The 23395-nt window shown below is 44.1% G+C and overlaps 1 protein-coding gene across 1 annotated transcript; it reads left to right on the top strand.

The window, feature by feature from the left end:
- Positions 1-14643: 14643 nt before the first annotated feature.
- VIM (vimentin) lies at positions 14644-22975 on the top strand. Its single transcript, XM_008148829.3, has 9 exons — positions 14644-15349; positions 16038-16098; positions 18468-18563; positions 18660-18821; positions 19896-20021; positions 20595-20815; positions 21288-21331; positions 21720-21805; positions 22613-22975. Exons 1-9 carry the CDS (start codon positions 14787-14789, stop codon positions 22652-22654), a joined length of 1401 nt encoding a protein of 466 aa, XP_008147051.1. The 5' UTR covers positions 14644-14786; the 3' UTR covers positions 22655-22975.
- The last annotated feature ends 420 nt before the right edge of the window (positions 22976-23395 follow it).

Raw genomic sequence — 23395 nt, 5'->3', positions numbered from 1 at the left:
CTCACAGGGATCCTCTGAGTGCGAAAATTAATGCTATGTTTTTTATGAGAAAATTAAGATTAAAAGTTTTAAAAACCTGTGTTTTACTTAATATCACAAACTAATACATGACAGAGCCAGAACTAAAAGGGGCAGATGTCAAAGGGAAGTTGAAATATTAACCCATTTTTGTATCAACTTCTAAACCTCTCTTCACCATCAATATTTATATTAATCATTCTTGATCCTTATGCTTCGCATTTTTCCACGCTCAAAGTGCCTCGCAAATCCTCTAACATATATTGAAGCCCTCACTTCATTCCAATGAGATGATTCATGGAGTGTAACAACGCATGTGGTTTTCAGATGTAGAGACTGGGGTTTCAAGGGGCCAACAAGTTCGCCTAGTCAATGCAATACAATAATCTTATAGAGTTTTACAAACCTGAATTGAATTTATTTTTTTAATATGGCAAGACATGTCTTTTCTCACTAGAGAGATTATTCTAGAATGTCAGAGCTGTGCAAACATATTTTCCGTAACCTCATCATCTGCAGTGCCCTTCTCTGAGAAAGCAAAGGTTCATGCAAGCAATTAGTTCTGCTGATTATGTTCCAGGCTTTCTTTTTTCTTTTTTGGAATTCTAAGATACTTCTCTCTTTTCTTCCTTTCCTTATAAGCAAAGACTCATCAACATGCCCACTCTCCAACCTCTATGTTTTTCATACTCTCCCTGGCCACAAGTACTAACAGTTCATTAGCACAATGGTTCTCAGACTTTAACATTCCTCAGAATCATCTGGAATCATCCTGTTAAAACGCAGATTGCTGCCCCCTCCACCCCCCCTCCGCCAACCCGAGTTTCTGATTCAGTCTGTCTGGAGTGGGGAAGGGTAGCTGGCATTTCTAACCAATGTCCCGGGATGCTGCTGCAGCTGCTGCTGGTCTGGGGAACACACTTTGGGAACCTCGGGACTAAGGACTTCTCCCACATGGTCCCTGTCCCCACAGAGAAGCTTCCAGCAGCTAAGGTTCATGAGCACAAACGGTGCTCAGGGCCTTGGCCGCACACCAGGGCTTCTATCTGGAGGGAAAAGAATGGTTGGCGTGACTCACTGTCTTTTCAAGCGTTGCCAGCCACAAAATTAAAAACAGAAAGGGGCTACAGTGAAAGCAACATGAAAACAGCCACAGTAACTGAGATGGTGAGCCTTATAGCAAGACTTCTGGAGCTAGGACAAGAGATAGAAGGGTGATTGGGGTCCCCGTGGGCGGAGCACACTAAGAGCTGGCACCACAGGCTGACAGGACACCCGGAGCTCCTGTCCCCACCCGGGAGCCAGTCAGATGCTTGGCTCCCAGTTTTCTTCAACTGTCGCCAATACGTTCTTCCACTGACTTCTCCAAACACATATCGACCTAAAGCTCTTTGGATGAACCGACTTCTTCCACAACTTCTCTACTATTTTTTTAAGCAAATACCGTTGGAGCATCGAGCAGGTAGACAGAAAATCTGGAGAGAGAAGCTGGCAAAGGGGTTTCCTTCCAGCTCCTTTATTTTTATAACCATCGCCTCTAGACAACCCTCAAAGGAGACTTGAATTCCATTTTTCATCTCTTTGAAAAAAAAGAAGGCATTTTAATGTAGTGGTATAAAGTACTTAAGTATCCTAGTTTACCAAAAGTGTGACTAGTATTTTAAATAACACAGTTAGATTAAATAACAAAATGAAAACTGACAAGAAATATTATTATAAGACATAGCATTTCTGCTTGGAAAATAAGCTATTAATTCTACCTTCATTTAATTTAGCAATATTTTGCAGAAACTACTGACCTTTTACTCTGATCACCGTGAGTCCATTACATTTCAAGGTATGGGCCAGCCAGTGACTAACACGCTACTACAGTAAGTAATGAACCTATGCCATCCAATGCACTTTTTCTGCCCTGGTCCAAAGAAAAAGAAAAGAGATGCATAATGGTAGGTCACTGAATGCACCAGTTTTGAAGGAAGCCACTGTGTATGAGCATGAGTCACCAGAACTACTTCCTTAGAGATAAAAGTTGCCTAAGTAACCTAGATGCCTGGGCAGTCTGCTGGGTTTCAAACCACTAGTCATTTCCGTTACTTAATTGCTAACTGCTCTTCCCCACTGCAGTTTGGGGCCTGTGTTTTATGTAGTAACCCAGCAACTAGTTGTTATGTTATATTTTATCAAGGACAACAAAGCAGGAAATTTTACATTTCCATGGATTTCAGAGTAAAAGTCAATGTTATTTCATTCTAACTTTAAGAGGGGGGTAATTACGTTACTCACACTAGGTCTCCCTGGGGTAGAATGATTATCTAAGACATGGAGACAAAATGATTTAGCGGAGAAGGGAGAAGTAGACCAGATGTCCTCTGAGCCAAAGAAAGGTGCTGGATTCATTTCTGGGTCCTTAGCACCCAGCAGAGAACCAGGCACACACTAGGGCTCCAAATACATGGACTGAAGGAGGTCACTAATTCTCCGCAGGATAATCCAATCTGTTAAGTAATTGTGCCACTACCCAGTTAGGATTTCATCAGGCTGTTTGACACTTGCATGCATTCTTTTACCCTTGAATCTACAAAGAACTGTCATATGTGTTACTCTTGCCCTTATACACATGTGAAGTACTCCCCCCCTTTAATCCTTACCAAATATATGCTCCTATTGATTTCAGACAGAGAAGAAGAGAGAGGAGAGAGAGAGAGAGAGAGAGAGAGAGAGAGAGACAGAGAGAGAGAGAGAGAGAGAGAGAGAGAGAGAGAGAGAGAGAGAGAAACATCAACTAGTCGCCTTCTGCAGGCACACCCTGTCCAGGGATGGAACCCACAACCTGCATATGTGCCCTCACCAGGAATCGAACCTGCAGGATGACACTCCAACCAACTGAGCCACATTGGCCCAGGCACATGAGAAGTACTTTAAAGTATTTTAAATAGAGCTGGTGTTGATGAGCATTACTTGGAAACAATCTTAAATGTATTGACAAGAAGATTACTATGGTGCAAGAAATTTTAAAAGCTGGGTAGCAAGCTCATATGTGTTATCAGTAATGTTTCTTTAGCTTTGCCTTGAGAATCTTGGTTTTCCTGTAATTCACTGGACTTCTCATTTCACACAACTCTCCCATGATTCTAGAACGGTACAATATTAGTACCCCACATGTTAATAAATCTCCCTAAAATTCAAACTGATAGAGAGTAAGTATGAGTTAGAGGTACAGTTAAGGTTATGTGTTCCAAAAATGTGGGCAGTTTCTTTCTTTTCCACTAGCAAATGTGGTTAAGGGTTTTTATTCACTTAATTGTATGCAGGAGTCATATGTCATATATATCAAATCATTCTGGTGGTTGAGTCAGAATTAAGAAATGAGATCTCCACAGAAAATCCCTAAAACTGTCCAGAAATGTCTTGATGATTCATTAAGGACATCATATTCTCTGAATTCAAAGGGGTCCTATTGCAACAGAACAGGAAAAAAAGAAATCCAAAGAGATAAACTGACACTCTGATGAGAATGCCAAAGAGACCTGCGGATGTCCCCAACAGTGGTGCAAAAGCACCATGGCATGTGAGGTGCCACGGTACAGTGAAGCTAGGGTGTAGAGTCTGGAACCAAAAGTCCTGGGTTCAAATCCCAGGTCTGCCACTTCCTGACCTTGTGAGCCTAAGTGAGTTACTTACCTTCTCTGAAGTAACGTGCTGTTACTTACTTTCTTCATATGTCTAATAGGGCTGTCGTGAGGATTAAATAAGTTAGCGCATGCTAAATAAGTTAACACTTGGCATACAGCAGGGGCTCAGTATATGCCAGCGATCATTATGATTACCATTAGCTTTCCTATCTGGGCCAGACTCCGAGTCTAATAAAACATCACAGCATGCCTAGTTATCATGGACTATGAAACTAACCCAGCGTTAGCAAAAGAAAAACCCTGATCTAGACATGCAAGGATCCCTGCACTGGATCCTCCTCACACATGTCTTAACTACTAAAGTTCTAGCGATGGCAGCGGGATAAATTACAATACTGTATCAGAATAATTTTTCACAATTTATGTTATGAAGAAAATGTATTGAGTCTACATTAAATTCAAGTTCCCTAATATTTTTTGCAATTATTCCACATTTCCATAAGTCACATTAGAGAGCATATTTCAGTACTTAGCTAATTAGAAATACAAAACCTTACACAATGGTTTAGAAACCACTGCAATAGAATTATGAAGAGGGTTGTCAATCCTTTTATTCTGCTACAGTTTACTCAGAATGGTTTTTCTTTACTTATTTCTTATGATTTTAATACATTTGGATTATACTTTGCCTTGCACAGTTTCATCATTATGCCATCTTATATAATTGTCACAATAGTACCCGGGATCCACAAGGACATGCACACCAATAGGGAGACTTACATGGCATTCCAAGTCCAGGTTCATATTTCACTTAGGGACCCACCTCCAGAACGATCACAAGGTCATCATGGATGCTTTTGGCATGAGCTCAGAGTTGTATTGATCTGTACACATATGTCTGTGTCTGAATTTTCACATTTAAAAAGTTACGCCTCCAATGCAAAAGCAAAAATAATTTGAACTCAATAGATAATATATTTTATTTAATTTGACTCAAGTCTAATATATGTGAATACAGGTGGGAATCCAGGATTAGCTTACAACTGATAAAAGCTAACACTTTTTTAAAACTTTATGTGAACATCATTTTAAAACACATTTTAGCTCCCAAAGCCATAACATAAATTAGTCCCAAGTGATATGTCAGTTGCTTAAAAAAAAAAAAAAATAGCTTCCTACGAGGAAAAGATTAAATATCCATATAAAGCCACTCACTCACATTTAAAGCTCTCCTCTGCAATTAGCCTGGGCTTTTTGCTGTCCTCCACAGGACATCATGTAGTGTCACTCTGATTTATGTGTTTATTGTTTTTCTCATACTTGATCTTTGGATTTTCACTTCTAACCTCTTAAATGATCTCTGTCAGCATACATGGAGACCAAAGTTTGACGAGGTATATTTTAAACTGTGAATTTATTGAACATATTTAAAAGTAAATTAAATATTCAAGATTCTAATGAATGTCATTTCACTGGCTACATGAATGTGGTATACCAGAACTAAAGCACCCCAAAGTGTTGGGAAGATCGGTCAATTCATTACTCAGTTTTGAGATAAGTGCAACGGGCTTCTTTCATTTTCCCCAAATATACAGGAAAGAGATTTTGGCTATATAGATAACAGTATTTCCTTTCCAACTTCACAGGTTGTCATAAATACAAACCAGAAACTATTTTTTTAAAATTTGTTCAGTTCTTTAAAAGAAAACTGTGCTATTAAACCGTTATTATCATTACACCCATTACCCAAATATCTCCTGGAAAAAACTTCCACCACTTGGGAACCAGATGGTGACATCAAACAGGCAGAGCAAATTTCTAGGATGCCGAAGCACTTGGCAAATTGTCTCCAGTAACAGGACCTTCTCCTTTATCCTAAAAAAATGGCAAAAACATTAAAGGTCAAGGGTCAGATACCTGCATGCTTTTTTGTGGTAGTCTCACTAAACGGTGATGGTATTGGTTAGGTCTCTTTCAAGTAAGGTCCAGTTTTTATAACTTTGTTTTGTGTTTGTTTGGGTCAGGTGAACCAACATTGAAAATGGAGCTTCCTGTCTTTGTCTAATATTGACTTGAATTTTTTTTTTTTTTGGCATCTTTTGTCCCTTCTACATACTTTCTACCTTCTTTTTCCTTAATCATAAACTGTGCATTAGACTTTGATGAAATTATAGACTACACATAGTTCAATGGGAAATTCTAATCTTTTTTTTTCCCAAGAAAAAGTTTCAAAGATATTTCTAGGAGTTTGTCTTTAAGCTTCTTTTTCTGTGAACTTTAAAAAACTGTTTTAGAGGAAACTGATTTATCATTAACTGTGGAGACCAGACCAACACACTCACACCAGGTAAGGAACAATATAAGGCAATCGACATTAACCTATGCAACAGACTAGAACTGCTGCAAAGGGTAAAACTGCATTATTCAGCTTATACCCACCTTTCCCATAAAGTTAGGCTTTATATAGACTAGAGAAGGGAAGACACTTCCAGGTAAAGGCATTTCAGTGATTTATCTTTCACTTCAAATTAATTTTCCACCTACATTGTTTCTGTGTCTAATGCATCCATTCTCTCAGAGCCCTGTGACTTGCCTGTCCTAACTTCACAGCCTTCATCATCATTGTATCCCCCAAGGTCAACTCCTTTTTACCATTCACCTGATCTACTGCAAACAGCCATCTAATTGGCCTCCCCCGCTCCTCCTCCAGCATGCCAGCAACATCTTCCTCAAATGCAGCTACAAGCATGCCTTTCTCCTAGTCACAAAGGCAGTGAATTCCCACTGCCCACCACATTAATTATAAACTCCTCTCTCTGGCATTTTGTCCTCCAATGCATGGTCCCATGTTAGCGTTCAATTCCCTCTCTCCCCTACAACTGCTCCATCATCCAGCCACCCTGGAATTCTTGCTACTGCCTGAATGTCCCCGCAACTCTGTCATCTATGCAATCTTTGCCTATACTATCTCACCTGTTTTAAACATCCTTTCTCTACCATGGTGAGCTGTAAAAAGCATACCCATTCCCCCAAATACCACCTCTTCAAACTACATTTGCTAATCTCCCTCAAATGGACATGATCATTTCTCCATCAAAACCCTTCCACATTTCCTTCATGTCTCCGTCAGGTCTCTCACTCGCCATGTTGGGCTGTGTATGACAGCACTGTCAGTGGTTCCTAATCCTTTCACAAGCGTAGGAGCTCCCCAGAGGCATGCAAAGCTTATATACTGAGAAGCCTGGCAGGCAGTGCAGGAAATGGGAAACAGCTACCTGTTGAATGGAATGTGAGGCAAGACCTGAGCGTGGGGGAAATGTGTATTCGTGGGGCAGAGAGAAGCATAGGGCCCCACTGAAATTGCTGTCTGGTGGGCAGCAGTGGCAATAAGGATGGACGTGATACTTAGCTCGGCTTTCAAAGGCCACAGTTGAGCTATGCTCTTCAGCCTCCAGCTGCAGCAAAGTCTCTGGTTCCTTCGTTATCTTTATTGCAAATTGTAGCTACTTTGTTCTTTTACTTGAGCATCGTCTCTCTGAGTCACACATGCGCACACATTCCGAGAGTGCATGCATTAAGCCAGCCTTGTTGACCTTTCCCAGTGTCTAGCAGAGTGTCTGGCATGTGTAAGTATTCAATAAATGTGTTTTGAGTAAGTTAATAAAATTAAAATTTGTGGATCATCATAGCCTGTAAAGATGAACTGAAGTCACATGTAAAATAACTAGCACAATGCTTGAACGTTTTAAGCACTAGAAAATATTAGTCGCCTCCCTCCCTTCCTCCCTCCTTACCTCCCTCTTTCCTTCCCTCCCTCCCTTCCTCTCTGACTACTCCTGCTTCAGTCCATACATTAAAAACAATGTATCAGGCTTCTCTCTAGGCACTGAAAATAGGAGAGTGAACAAAAGACAGAAAAAAAACAAAACCCTGCCCTCATGAAGCTTAATGGGGGAATGACTGGTTCACTTTGGATCCTCAGGGGAATCTTATGAACGCAGTTATTAAGAAAAGGGGGTTGTGGTTTGGCTCAGTGGATAGAGTATCAGCCTGTGAACTGAAGGGTCCCAGGTTTGATTCTGGTGCCCGGGTTGCGGGCTTGATCTCCAGTAGGGGGCGTGCAGGAGGCAGTCAATCGATGATTCTCTCTCATCATTGATGTTTCTAACTCTCCCTCTCCCTTCCTCTCTGAAATCAATAAAAAAAATATATATTTTTTTTTTTAAGAAAAGGGGTTTGTGGCTTGAAGACAGACACACTGGTGGGGGTAAGGAGAGCACAGAGGAAGGGAAGCCGGTTACAGTGCTGCAAGGATGAGGTGTAAAGGCTTGGATAAGTGACAGCAAGGCAACAGGAGTGGACACAGGAAGCAATGGGCAGCACACCCATTGGTTCTATGTGATGCCAGAGTGAGGAAGTGGCAATGATGATGAAAGTTTCCAATCTTGTTAGTTTGCTGTGCTGCCCTGAATAGACAGGGAAGTTAGGAGGGGAAATAGCTGTGGTTGGTGGGTTTTAGGGTGTGGGGTGAGCTACATCCAATTTTGGATATGCTGCCTCTGAAGAAACAGAAAGGAATCTAGGTGAAACTGCTTAACTCTCAAAGTAAGGACTTAGAGTGCAGGTGTAAACCAAACTCCCTTCTTATCACTGTTACATCATCTGAATAACATAACCATGGTATTCTAAGTACCTGCCAAGCTCCTCTAGGAATCTGCTCCTTCACAACAGAATCTGCGAGTTATCCTGTCTTTTCAGTCCCTGGTATACAGTAGGGCCCTGAATAATATATATGAATTGAGTTGGTTGACAGTAAGTAAAATGTTATCATTGGGCCAAAGAGACAAGTATGTTTGGAGTCAGAAAGGGCTCAATTCAAATTCTTGCCTCCTCCCTCCCTCTCTTACTAGTTATACGACCACGAGCAAATTGTGAACCTGCATCTTAGACTTCCCATCTGTAAAATGAATGATCAAATCGATCTTGCAGTATGCTATGACAGCAATTAAGTTAAATTCCAGTAGGCACAAGAATCAAAGCATTGAGGAGAAATCAAGATGGCGGCATAGGTAAACACTTAAACTGCTGCCTCACACAACAATTTCAAAACTACAACTAAAAGACAAAACGGACATCATCCAGAACCACAGGAAGGCTGGCTGAGTGGAAATTCTACAACTAGAAGGAAAGAAAAAAGCTCACAGAAAATCAGAGGAGCTGCAAAGGGCTGAGGTACGGAGACACGTGCTCTGAGAGGACTGGCAACTGAGTATGCAGCTGGCTTTCTCAAGCAGGAGGGAGACAAAAGCTCCCGACTGCACTGAACTCCAGTTCCTGGCGAGATTCTGGGGACCCAGACTCATACGGGGTGAAACTGGACTGTCAGGAAAGAGAAAAGTACACTGAGACTCAGGAGAACTGTGGAAGGCAGAGGTACCGAGGTACAAGCGCCGAGAGGGCGGGCAACTGAGTACACGGCTGGCTTTCTCAAGTGGGAGGGAGACAAAAGCTCCCAACTGTACTGAACTCCACTTCCAGGTGAGACTCTGGGGACCCAGACTCATTCAGGGAAAAACTGGACTGTCTGGCAGCGGGCGGAAATCGAGGGCCGCTTTCTCTCAAAGGTGCTTGCAGCGATTACCACAGGACACTGAGACACAGGGGCCTATTAGGGCAGGGCTGACGGGAAACCAATGCTGTATGCTCTGCCCTGAGACTCCGCCACATCCAAGCTGAGCACAGAGGCTTTTGCAAGTCTTGTCTCATAAGGGTGTCTCCAGCACAGAAGTTCTCCCATCATAGACACAACTGATCCTCACAGCCAATTGGCCTGGAGGGCAATTCCTCCCAGTGATACCAACAACAATCAAGGCTTACCTACAACAAGACTGTGCACACAGCCCACAAAGGGGTGCACCAAGAGTGTCCACCTCAGGTAACTGGGGGGGCTGAGCCACTGAGCCCTATAGGACACCTACCACACAAAGGTACTCTATCAACTCAGGGAAGCAGCAAAAATGCAGAGACAAAGAAACAGATCACAAATGAAAGAAATGGAGGAAAACAAATAACTGGACATAGAGTTTAGAACCACGGTTATAAGGTTTTTTAAGAATTTTCTAGAAAAGGCCGATAAATTTAGCGAGACCCTCGAGGATATGAAAAAGGACCAACTAGAAATTAAGCATATACTGACTGAAATAAAAAATATTATACAGAGATCTAACAGCAGACTTTGGGAACACAAGAATCAAGTCAAAGATTTGAAATACAAAGAAGCAAAAAACACCCAACTGGAAAAGAAAAAAGAATCCAAATATATGAAGATAGTGTAAGGAGCCTCTGGGACAACTTCAAGTGTACCAACATCAGAATTATGGGGGTGCCAGAAGAAGAGAGAGACAAAGATACTGAAAACCTATTTGAAGAAATATTGACTGAAAAATTCCCCCACCTGGTGAAAGAAATAGACTTACAAGTCCAGGAAGCGCAGAGAACTCCAAACAAAAGGAATCCAAAGAGGACCACACCAAGACACATCATAATTAAAATGCCAAGAGCAAAAGACAAAGAGAGAATATTAAAAGCAGCAAGAGAAAAACAGTTAGTTACCTACAAGGGAGCACCCATACAATTGTCAGCTGATTTCTCAACAGAAACTATGCAGGCCAGAAGGGAGTGGCAAGAAATATTCAAAGTGATGAGTAGCAAGAACCTATAACCAAAATTACTCTACCCAGCAAAGCTATCATTCAGAATTGAAGGGCAGATAAAGAGCTTCACAGATAAGAGAAAGCTAAGGGAGTTCATTACCACCAAACCAGTATTATATGAAATGCTGAAAGGTATTCTTTAAGAAGAGGAAAAAGAAGAAAAAAAAGATAAAAATTATGAACAACAAATACATATCTATCAACAAGTGAATCTAAAAATCAAGTGAATAAAAAAATCTGATGAACAGAATAAACTGGTGAATATAAAAGAATAAGGGGCATAGAAAGGGAGTGGACTAACAATTCTTGGGGGGAAAGGGGTGTGGGAGTGTGGGAAGAGACTGAACAACAATCGTACACCTATGGATGAGGACAGTGGGGGTGGGGGGTAAGGGCAGAGGGTGGGGTGGGAACCGGGTGGAGGGGAGCTATGGGGGAAAAAAGAGGAACAATGGTAATAATCTGAACAATAAAGATTTTATTAAATTAAAAAAAAAAAGAATCAAAGCATTTACCACAGTACTGATTATTGTGTTTATTACCATGTTTTTGTAGGGTTTTTTTTGGCGGGTGGGGTACTGAAGGTTTTGCCATGCCTTTCACCTCCTCATTTAATCCATCTTGTCATTCGTTACATTCCAACCAGTCGGTCCTGCCGGAAGCTGTCCTCGTGGAGTGGCCACCTGCCAGCCAGCTCTCCTAAAGCCGTCACTAAGCTCATCTCCACATGGATGGCTGGTCTGTCAGCTCAAATCACCCAATTCAACTGACATCACCACGCTTGCAAATTCCAAAATCACGGTTAGTGCTTTAGATTTGGTCATGTTTACGCCTGGCTTACAAACTGGACCGCTGTGTCCTTATTTATGCACAACTTGCATCACGCAGTGTTGGAAGCAGCTTCCCAGTCCAGCATTTAAAAATACTCCTGAGGTAGCTTTTCACAGCAATAAAAAACTAAACACACCGAGAAAGCTGTATCTTCATACTGTTTACTTCCCAAAGGTAAGTAAGAACCTGTGTTGCATCTTCAGCAGGATTAGTTATGATACTCAAGGATGTTAGTTCAGACAAGAGTGATTTCCCTCAGTGATGACTATCACCCATTGGCTCAGGCACTGCGCCAGGCACTGTATAATTTACCTTGGAAGGAAATTAAATTTTTTCAAAAGACTCATACATTCTACATAAATGAGTAAAAGAGCTTGTGTAACCTTCATTCTTCTATACTCGACAGTCGACCCCAAGCTATGGCAATGTCTAAGAGCAAAGACTCATGGATATCTGTGTGTGTGTGTGTGTGTGTGTATGTGTGTGTGTGTGCATGCGCATGTGTGTGCTATATGGCAAGTGCTAGGGAGTGAATGTTTGTGTCGCTCTTGTCCTTCCAAATTCATAGATTGGAGAGCTAATCTCCAGTGTGATGGTATTTGGAGGTAGGGCCTTTGGGAGGTAAATAGGTTTAGATGTGGATGGTAGAGCCCCGTGATGGGATAAATGTCCTTATAAGAAAAGGGAGAGAACAGAGCTTGCTCTTTCTTCCATCTGAAGGCGGCCGCCTGCCAACCAGGAAGCAGGTCCTCATCAGACAGCAAATCTGCCTTGCACCTTGATCTTGAACTTCCTGCCTCCAGAACTGTGAAAAGTAAGTGTCTGTTGTTGAAGCCTCCCAGGCTGTGGTAATTTGTTACAGCAGCCTGAGCTACAGCAGCAAGCAAACATAGCGCAGTCCTGAGAACACAGGGTGGGCACAGTGTAGAAAAGAGAAGGAATCCCTGAGATGATGAGGAGGGCCGGAGTCATCCCTGAGGAAGTCACCACAGCCCTGAGGAATCTGCTGTGGTCACCAGCAGGGCACACTGCCACACCACACCACAGCCTGGCCCTCATTTTCCATAGTGAGTCAGTCAGCAAGTGTCCCGATAGCATTGCCCTGGGGATCGGCATTTTAGGTGGGAGGAAGGTCTTCCCCCACATTGAGATGGCTTTTCTCATCCTCAGGGTTCCAGGCAAACTCACAATGGTGACATTTGCTGGGCCTGCATAAAGGGCTCTCAGAGAGCACGATGATAACATGGAGCACAGCTAGTCTGCCAGGGCACGGAGCCCAAGGAATGCTCCTTTGGGAAGGACCCACAGGCTCCAGTGACTGAGAGAATTAAAAAAAAAAAAAAACCCACAGCAGGAGAGCTGTGCAGCAAAGGGTCCTGCAGCTCGACCTTGACAGCGCCATCAGCCAGAACTAACTGAAATGAGGTAAACAAAATATTGCCTCAAAGAGGTTTGTACAAAGAAGCTAGAATAAACCCCCCTTTTGATTCTAAACTATTTTTCTTAAATAGTTTAAGAAAATGCCAAGTAACCTTCAGTACCCCACCCGCCAAAAAAAACACAAACCCACAAAAACAGAGGGAAGAATTTTATTCCCCACTCCCCGGCTGTTCACTATAGAATCAAGATGTTTCCATCTTTACGGAAGTTTTGGAGTTCATCCTTTCAGTACTCCTCAAGTCCTCTACACATTAAAAATAAAACGCCCTGTGATTTTTAAATTGCTACTTAAATAACAAAGTCTGGCTTGCCTTTGCTGTCATCACCTCCCTTTAAAGGTAACCATTCGGTTCTGCATGTTACTAACCCTGCAATAACAGCCCTTGAGCGATTTACCTAGGGAGGTTTTGGTAGTGGGTGGGTGGAATCTGAACACTGCCTTGGTGCCCTGGACCAAAAGTTTCTTGCTTTGCAGTTTTATCTGCACGAATTCTGAAAAACAGGCCAGAATGACCTGTGATATTTCCCAGTCAAGTCACCAGAATCTTGCAGTGTGCACTGCTGAAGTGAAATGAACACATAAATCTATTACCAAAAAAAAAAAAACATTCTGGCATTTGAGCTATATAATTGCCATTCATTAATCAAATTGGAGTTTTAAAGCAACACCTAATTATTTCCATAATTGGCGTAGGTTATACCTTTAATGACTCCCACTGTAGCGCGCGCGCTCACACACACACACACACACAAACACACACACACACACACACACAAAACAGTGACCACTTAATTTGAGTTTGAAACTGGACTCTGAGTTTCCTCTTTCACCCAGAACTTTCAGATGGTGTTCAAAGTTGGGTGTGGTTCCACGGGGGGGGGGGGCGGGGGGTGTGTGTGGCGGGGGGCGGGGGGGGGGAGGGGAGGATGAAAGGAGACCGGAAGGAAGGATGGGAGGGAACTTGGCAAGAAAAACCCTTTAGGGACGCCTATGGAGGGTCTGCAGAAATTTCTTGCTACGGAGAAATCCGCACGTTGGAGTAAAATCGGGCTTTGGCGAGTTCTTGAGAACTTCGAGGCGCTCTAGTCTCCCCTACAGGCGAACCGCACACAAGAAACCTGAAGCCCGGCTTAAAGTTGGGTAAAACTTTGGGACAAACTGCGCGCGGGGCCCGGGGAGATCTGAGTCAGTCCCGTCTAACGGTTCACAAAAACCGCTAGGAGCCCGCAATCTCGGCAGGCAAAGGGCGCGGTGACTCACAGCCAGTGACTCAGCGACCCCACCCCAATGCCCGGGGCTGTCTTCGGCCGCCGCCCAGCAGCTCCAGAGGTCCAAAGCCGAACCTAGCCTGTTGGTCTCTGAACAGCAACCCCAAAAGCAGAGGGTGAAAAAAAGATGCGGGCCCAAGCTGTACCACTTTCGAACAGCACGGTGCACTAGGCTGCGCAGGGAAGAGCTCTGAGTGCGTCCTGGTCTGCGCGCCCACCACCTCGCGCTCCAATCTCAGGCGCTCTTTGTTTCTTTCTCAGCGCCTTCCGATCTGCTGGAACCTCACTCCCCTCTTCCTGCTCCTTTGCTCGCGAGTCTCCCCACCCACTCGCCCGCTCCCAGCCCGCGCCCGCTGCCCGCTGCCCGCTGCCCGCGTGCCCCTCCCACCCGCGCGCCTTCTCCCACGCCTATTGGCGCGGCGCTCGGGACCCCTTTGATCCAGTTCTGCTTGCGTTCCCCCCACCACTGGACGCCGCCGCCTTTTTCAGTGCCCAGGGGTGAGCAGAGCTCGGGCCATCATCAGGAAAGCCCCCAAAAGTCCAAGGCCAGCCAAGAAGTAACGGGACTGTGCTTAGTTCCGAGGAGCAGAGCTAACAAGAGGAGGAAAGCTCCAGGGAACCCCCGCCCCAACCCCCCCCCCCCCCGCCCACCCTTCCCCGCTACTTGCAGGGTCCCCATTGGCTGGGACGGTAGTGGGAGGGAAGGTAACAGGTTATAAAAACTGCGCCCTGGGCGGGGTCCGGTCCTCTGCTACTCTCGCTCCGGGGTCCTCACGCCAGAGACGCAGCAGCGCTCCCACCACCGCCCACACCCAGCGCGCCCTCGCTCGCCTCTCCGCCCGGAGCCGTCCACGCCGCCCAGCTCACCGTACCCTCCGCAGCCATGTCCAGCAGGTCCGTGTCCTCGTCCTCCTACCGCAGGATGTTCGGCGGCCCCGGCACCGGCACCCGGCCGAGCTCCAGCCGGAGCTTCGTGACCTCGTCCACCCGCGCCTACAGCCTGGGCAGCGCGCTGCGCCCCAGCACCAGCCGCAGCGTCTACTCCTCGTCCCCGGGCGGCGTGTACGCCACGCGCTCCTCGGCCGTGCGCCTGCGGAGCAGTGGCCCCAGTATGCGGCTGCTGCAGGACTCCATAGACTTCTCGCTGGCCGACGCCATCAACACCGAGTTCAAGAACACCCGCACCAACGAGAAGGTGGAGCTGCAGGAGCTGAACGACCGCTTCGCCAACTACATCGACAAGGTGCGCTTCCTGGAGCAGCAGAACAAGATCCTGCTGGCCGAGCTCGAGCAGCTCAAGGGCCAGGGCAAGTCGCGCCTGGGCGACCTCTACGAGGAAGAGATGCGGGAGCTACGCCGGCAGGTGGACCAGGTCACCAACGACAAGGCCCGCGTCGAGGTGGAGCGCGACAACCTGGCCGAGGACCTAATGCGGCTCCGGGAAAAGTAAGGCTGCGCCCACGCGGGGGCCGAGGGAGGGAGGGAGGGAGATGGGAACGCTCCTTCTACCCCCGCCAGGGGCTGCCACACCCTTGGGGATGTGGCCCGCGACGGCTGAGGGAGGTGGGGGCGGGGGGTGGCCGGGAAGGGAGCTATGCTTGCGGGTGGCGCAGCCCCACCCAGAGCCAAGCAGTTGCAACTAGCGTTTCCCCTCCACCCCCTCCCCCTCATTGCCTAAGAGCGCCCTTTTCAAGTTACAGATTTCTTGAAACGACCACTTTCGAGTGCATGGCCCTTGCAAACTGGGAGCGTGACATCTCCAAACTTTTGGAGTTTCCTGGCCGCTTCTGGCGGGCTGCCAGCCCGGGGCGGAGGTGGGAGGAAGGGATGGCTGTGCAGCAAGAGAAACAAAGGGTTGCCCAGGCTTCTCGGGGGGCGGGGGGGTGGGGGGGTGGAGGGGCGGCGTTCTACTTGCAGGTCCGTGCGGCCACCGGGATTGCTTTGCCACGCTGCGGTCCAGGTCCCGCTAAAACTTGCCGAGAACGGCAGTTCTCAAACCGCAGCCGCTCGCTGGCTGCCCGCGGAGGTGGCGCACCAACTTTTGTCCGCGGCGCCGCGGCGCGGTGGTTGGGTGTGGCCGCCCCGCCCCTAGCGGTTTTCCATTTCCCCTTTGGCTAACGTGCAGCTGTTTCAGGTTGCAGGAGGAGATGCTTCAGAGAGAGGAAGCCGAGGGCACCCTCCAGTCTTTCAGACAGGTTTGTAAATCCTCTCCCACTCGCAACAACCGGACCCCACCCCACCCCCCCCGACGGACCCACGGCCAATTCTAAAAGTTAACTACCCCAAGTCTAAAGAATGCAGAACTTCACGCGTCTGTGCGCAAGGCCCCCTAGTGGCAGAAAGGCCAGACTGGGGGCCTCTCCGCACAAAAACTCTCGGGAGGATTTAAACCGTGCCTCTTAGGACATAAAGAAAGTCTTTAAATTTTTACTTTGTTTCCAAATTTCTTACTAAAAAAAAAGTTTTTTTTCCGTCTCGATTTTGGAACACATTGATATTCTGATTTCGAACAAGTTACAAATTGAGTTAGATTGCCGTTTGCTAAGTTAGCTAGCTTTTACAAGGCCACAAAAATCGCAATTCTGCCCTGGGATTAAAAATGTAACCGTGGTGGAGCACAAGAAACTTAGTTTAACTGGCATTAAGCCAACAGGTTTTAAGTTCTGTTGTGGCACTGAAGTTAGATGGAAGTGTCGCTATGCACAGCTATTTTGTGATCTAATAAGGGTGAAAAGGAGCCATCTGTGTCCCGGCTGAAAGGTATTAATGGTTTCTCTGGGCTGCCCTATGGAATGCAGACACAGACCTTCTGGCGAGTGCGGTGGTTCTGAAGAGAAATAATAGGAGTCTTTGTGTTCCTAAGAGAAGCTTTGCAACAGGCTACATTCTTATTGAATATGTGATGATGTAAGCACAGTTCTAATTGGACACAAGTATTTGCTAACATCCGTTATCTAATATCTGGCCCAGACTTGTGAAGTATGTGATGTGAAAAGTTTTTAAAGCTACAGTCATGCCTCACGTTTGGGAAGGCCTTTCTTTATTGGGTCCTTGTATTATTTAGTATCCTCTTCATAAATAAAAAATAACCCTAAAGCTGAAGAAGGGAAGTTTCATTAAAGGTTTTTTTCCCCTCTAAATTAAGATGGACTTAAAGAATTTTTTAACTTAAAATTGAAATCCAAAAGCAGGAAGAGTTCCCAGCACAGTTTTATTCTCCTGAACACTTATTGGGTTTGGCTGTAAAAGCACTCTCACATGTAGAGTCTAGAATAACATTTGAAGCAGAAATACATTTGCCAAATTAACTTAAACACAGCAGTGTGTGATCATTACATCTGTTAAACTTTTCTGCAGAGAAGCAAGTTAATATAAAACAATATTAGTATAAAAGGTCTATTTAGGGATTAGGTAACATTTCCCATATTCTCTGTAATGAAGTGTCACGTTGCACTTTTTTATAGAAGCTAGTAAAATTATCTTTTATACCATTTTTTAGGGTTTAACAACAAGCAAAAAGAATTTTTTTCCCAAGCCTGATTTTTTTTTTTTGGTCACTTTTCATGAAGGTGATAGAAGTGTCTCAACATTTTAAGAATGTAAGGCTATAAACTGTACTGCAAATATAATTGCCTATAAGACAGGAGGTATAAAAATCCTCATGACACTCCCTTGAGGGGAAATAAAATCTGAGTTGCAAAATTACATATTCTGATTTGGAATGTAGCAGTTAACAAATGGTGAAAACTCAGACGGGAGAGCCAGAGCAGCAAGAATTCTACACAGACAGTAGTTTCGTTACATGTAAGCATTTTGACTAGTCATTCTGAAACAAGCTAAGAACTGAATTGACAGATACAGTGCTAAGTGAAAAGGATGGACACACCCATGTAGGGGGAGTTTCAGGAAAAAAAGGTCCACCAGAGAAAGCAAAACAAATACAGTTCAGAGTTACATTTCTTTCCTGATTTGCCTATCCTGCATCTTTGCCATTGCCCATCCTAAATTAGAGTATAAATCTAGCCTTGTAACCTGAATGCCAAATGACTACACATTTGCTTTGGATCATAATGATGTTTTAGATGATTTGAGTAGAGGATAAAAGAGCTCAGGTATACACTAAAACTTTTGAAGCAGGAATTTCTGTTCTGTATGGACTCGTATTAAGGTATGAGACCTGGTGAACACCTGTCACAATATTATTCCGATATTAATATGATGGCATTGATTTTTCTAAATTTAAAAAAACACTTCAATGGTATAATGTAGATTCAGTAACAATTCATGGAGTACAGGTTACCATGTTGGCATACATTTATTTATTTTTAAATTGTCTATTAGCTACCTTGATATAACATAGTGGGACCCAGTTCAAACTTGTTAATGAGAAGAAAATATAGTATATTGGCACTGGGTGATCTATAAGGTTATTCGAAGGTCATAAGTTTGTCAAGGCCATTTTTATGATAAAGACAATAAGCTCATATGATTAATAAAAATGAATAAATTAGATAAGCCATAGACTTTAGCATGCTCCATGTCCCATCTTTTCTCTGTGAAATAGGATGTGGACAATGCTTCTTTGGCACGTCTTGACCTTGAGCGTAAAGTGGAATCCTTGCAAGAAGAGATTGCCTTTTTGAAGAAACTCCACGATGAGGTAAGTGGAGTCGCTTTCCGTGAATGAACCTGGGTGAAGCTGTTCCCATCCTCGACATGGCTGACCTTCTGTCTGTTCTTTTTGTTTTTTTCGTAGGAAATCCATGAGCTTCAGGCCCAGATTCAGGAGCAGCATGTCCAGATCGATGTGGATGTCTCCAAGCCTGACCTCACAGCTGCCCTGCGCGACGTCCGTCAGCAGTATGAAAGCGTAGCTGCCAAGAACCTTCAGGAGGCTGAGGAATGGTACAAGTCCAAGGTATGGAACAAAAGAAACGCACTTTGTTCACGCCCTTTAGCTCCAGTCAGAAAGCTGGCTTTAGCTTCAAGTTCAAGGTGTATTTGTTGCTACTGCCTCTCCACCCATAGCAGACTCCCTTCCCTTTACTCTTCTCTGATTCTACTTCCGAGTAAACCCTACACCAGTGGTCGGCAAACTCATTAGTCAACAGGGCCAAATATCAACAGTACAACATTGAAATTTCTTTTGAGAGCCGAAAACCGACTTCCGCCCATGGGCCACGAAGTTTTAATCGCACTGTACGTGCGCGCCTGCACGTGGTATTTTGTGGAAGAGCCACACTCAAGGGGCCAAAGAGCTGCTTGTGGCTCGCGAGCTGTGGTTTGCCGACCACTGCCCTACACTATGCCCTTGACCTCCACACTTTTAAAATGAGGGTAATAGCATGAATTTCTACTTGAAACTATCAACGTCAGCATTCCATTACTTTTTCTCTGGTTTCCGAGACATAATTTTTCTTTTCATTTTTAAATATATTTTTTATTGTTGACAGTATTATAGATATCTCCCATGCCCACCCCCCCTTTCCTCTCTCTTCCCAACCCCACATCAAGGTATGTCATTCTCACATGGTCTCACTTATTTGTGGAATCTAATGAACAAAATGAATTGTCCAAAACAGAAATTTAGACATATTTTGGCAGACATTGAGATTTGAACTTAAAGTAGAAAATTTGGTTTGTGCCGAAACCGGTTTGGCTCAGTGGATAGAGCGTCGGCCTGCAGACTGAGGGGTCCCAGGTTCGATTCCGGTCAAGGGCATGTACCTTGGTTGCGGGCACATCCCCAGTAGGGGGTGTGCAGGAGGCAGCTGATTGATGTTTCTCTCTCATCGATGTTTCTAGCTCTCTATCCCTCTCTCTTCCTCTCTGTAAAAAATCAATAAAATATATTTTTTTAAAAAAAGAAAGAAAATTTGGTTTGTATTATGCCTTTGTTTGCGATCTTGAAGCTCTCTCGTTTGCTCAGGTAAGGCAGACTCTTAGAATCCAGTTGCCTGGGTGATCTACATTTCTCATTCCTTCCTGACAGTTTGCTGACCTCTCCGAGGCTGCTAACCGGAACAATGATGCCCTGCGCCAGGCGAAGCAGGAGTCAAATGAGTACCGGAGACAGGTGCAGTCCCTCACCTGCGAAGTGGACGCACTTAAAGGAACTGTGAGTATCACACACAATAAACAGCCCATTTGGATCCATTCAATTGACCAGGCTCATGGTGACATCTGAACAAAACCCCCAACGAAGAAAAATATATGTTTTCATCCAAAGAAAATGAGTTGTTAAGACAGGTCCAGCCCTGGCCAGTTTGGCTCAGTGGATGGAGCGTCGGCCTGCGGACTGAAGGGTCCCAGGTTCGATTCTGGTCGGGGGCGTGTGCCTTGGTTGTGGGCACATCCCCAGTAGGGGGTGTGCAGGAGGCAGCTGATCAATGTTTCTCTCTCATCGATGCTTCTAACTCTCTGTCACTCTCCCTTCCTCTCTGTAGAAAATCAATAAAATATATTTTTTAAAAAATTAAAAAAAGATCCAAAAAGCACTTGAGATCTGTAAGCTTTAGCTTATGTTATTACTGCTGTTAAGGAGGGACTTGGTACTTGTATTCTTTACCTAAAATCGAAGTGTTCGCCATTTGCCACTAAGGGACATGGCTGCAAGTGGTCTGTAAATGGTTCGGGGAACAGCAGGGTTTTTCTGGAAAATGACAGTGGAACCCTTTCTCACCTCCTGCAGAACGAGTCTCTGGAACGCCAGATGCGTGAGATGGAAGAGAACTTTGCTGTTGAAGCTGCTAACTACCAAGACACTATTGGCCGCCTGCAGGATGAGATTCAGAACATGAAGGAAGAAATGGCTCGTCACCTTCGTGAATACCAAGACCTGCTGAATGTTAAGATGGCTCTGGACATTGAGATTGCCACCTACAGGAAGCTGCTGGAAGGCGAGGAGAGCAGGTATGGAACAAGGTCCAGTGTGTGTGAATTAGCAGCTGCCATTTGCTCGGTAGTACGCCACTCGCTTTACATATTGCATCTCATTTCCTCTTTAGAGCATTTCTTCAAGGTGGCTGCTTACTTACCACCTTTTATAAATAAAGAACCTTAGGTTCGAAAAGATTGAGCAGCTCGCCCTAGTCAGTGAATCAGTAGCAGAGCTGGGATTTGAAGCTATGATTCTCTGAAAACCAGTGCTTTTCCCACTCGGTAAGGCCTCCAGCTCATGCCCCTGTGGAGAAAATGCTTCGGGTATAAAACATTTAAATGTACTAATGAGATCAATCAGGCATAAATGCTTCTGAAGCAAATCCCTCACTTATGAAACACATGAGTACATTTTCTTACTTGATGAAAACTACAAGTGCATAAATTTATTCCTTGTCATTTGAGTTGTTTTTCAAACATTTTACTGTTTTTCTTTCTTTTGTAGGATTTCTCTGCCTCTTCCCACTTTTGCTTCCCTGAACCTGAGAGGTAAGCATTTGATTGCTATTTATGAATAATTTCCGTAGCTTGTAACCATTCTCTTTATAAAGCACTCATTTTAAAAATGACACTTGAAAAATGCCATACCAGAGAAAGTTCTAGAAAACATCCCATTTTCAAACCCAACTACTGTCTTACCTTCTGTGCAAACTGCACTGACTTGCTCCTGCTGGTGCATACACTGCAGTAGTTTGTCTCATCCTGACGCTCCGGTGCTGTCAGACTGGGTTTTAAAATAGGTAATCATCTTTAGAGTTATTTTGGGAGTCGTGCTTTAAACAGTGGTGAACAAAAACCATAATTCTTTGGGACAAATGGTTACTTGTCTTGCTAAAATTTGATTTTTACTCATTTTGGGCCAATTTTTCTTATTCAGAAACCAATCTGGATTCCCTCCCGCTGGTGGACACCCACTCAAAAAGGACACTTCTGATTAAGACAGTTGAAACTAGAGATGGACAGGTTGGTATCTTTAGATCAAAATTAGAGTAATCTCAGGCGCTGATCTCCTTTTAAATCAATAAGTCTAGCTCAGATGCAGCCAGCTGATTTGGGAAGTTTCTGTTTCACTCGTGCCAACTAGAAAGAGAATTGGCCCCTTCTTCCAGCACTGTATACAGCCAACTAAGTACTTGGCTCCTGGATGTGAAAGGCAGAAAACAATCTTCCAATTAGTGATTTTTCTATGGTCCTTAATTTAAAATGGGAGTACAGCTTCCTTAAGTTACTTCCTAGACTGGCTTTATGAACTGTTTCATGAGACTACCAATGTCATGATCCTGGACACACCACCCTCCCTAAACACTCGTAAGCTCTCTTACACAACAGCACAAGGACATGTCATGTGATCAAGTCGTTTTCATGTCAGCTCTGTGCCAGGAAAGAAATGGTCCAAAGTTATTGTAATCCTCACAAACTTAAAATATGTTACAATTGTTTTTAAACTTTGCTGCATAGAATTATTATAGAATCCTTCTTCATAAACACAGGCCTTTTTATAAAATGTTGTTTTTCAGTCATGATATTCCATTGGCTACTTACTTTGCTTATGGGTGAAGAGCATTTTACATAGTATCTGTCCCCCGCCCCCCTTCCCCCTCCCTCCCCTGCTGTAACCCTACCCTGGTCATGCAGAACCAACATAACCTTCCAGCTTCCCCAGTAAATTACATATAATTAGTAGGGTTTTTCTTTGTCATGCTTAATGGAGTAACTTAATCTTTGGCAGGTAGTATTATATTTTATTTGAATTTTATCTTTTTTTAACAGGTCATCAATGAAACTTCTCAGCATCATGATGATCTGGAGTGAAAATTGCATGCACTTGGTGCTGCAATATATTACCAGCAAGAATAAAAAGGAAATCCCTATCTTAAAAGAAACAGCTTTCAAGTGCCTTTCTGCAGTTTTTCAAGAGCGCAAGATAGATTTGGAATAGGAATAAGCTCTAGTTCTTAAGAACCAACACTTCTAAGAGAATTAGAAAAAAAGTTTACAACATAATCTAGTTTATGAAGAAGGCTTGTGCTAGAATACTTTTTAAAAAGTATTTTTGAATATCATTAAAACTGCTTTTTTCCAACAAGTTATCTGACCAATTTGTTTCTGCTTCAATAAATCTTTGAAAAACTCTTTTGGTGTCTTATTTAATAATAGCTGTACAACTCTCTCAATTTTATGAGACTATGTTTTAATTTAAAAATGTTTGGTCCTATTGGTTAATTTGACACAAAAATCAAGTTTAGGTCAATAAATTCAACTTATTTATGCTTGAAGTGTAGCTCTTAATTTGGTCATTTAGGTAGACTTCACTTCAATTGGTTTTTTTGAGGGTTTTTTTTTTCTTTTTTTTTTTTTTAATAAATTAGAGGCCTGGCCTGAGGGGATCAGGCGACATCCCTTGAGGGGTCCCGGATTGCGAGAGGGCACAGGCCAGGCTGAGGGGCCCCACTGGTGCCAGATCGATGGGGCTGGGGAGGGACTGAGAGAGGGCTCCAGGGCCTGTTCGGCCCGTTTTGCCCAGTCTCAGTCCTGATCGTCCAGACCCCAGCA

Source organism: Eptesicus fuscus, chromosome 2 (genome assembly GCF_027574615.1).
Source record: "Eptesicus fuscus isolate TK198812 chromosome 2, DD_ASM_mEF_20220401, whole genome shotgun sequence".
Classification (NCBI taxonomy): domain Eukaryota; kingdom Metazoa; phylum Chordata; class Mammalia; order Chiroptera; family Vespertilionidae; genus Eptesicus; species Eptesicus fuscus.
Note: the sequence above shows the minus strand (reverse complement) of the source record. Positions and strands in the feature narration are given on the sequence as shown.

Excerpts from the sequence above, each read along its gene's own strand:
- VIM (XM_008148829.3), top strand. The coding sequence starts at position 14,787 with ATGTCCAGCAGGTCCGTGTCCTCGTCCTCCTACCGCAGGATGTTCGGC. Across the intron at positions 15,350-16,037 it reads CTAATGCGGCTCCGGGAAAA|GTTGCAGGAGGAGATGCTTC; the intron begins GTAAGGCTGCGC and ends CAGCTGTTTCAG. Across the intron at positions 20,022-20,594 it reads TGGACGCACTTAAAGGAACT|AACGAGTCTCTGGAACGCCA; the intron begins GTGAGTATCACA and ends CACCTCCTGCAG.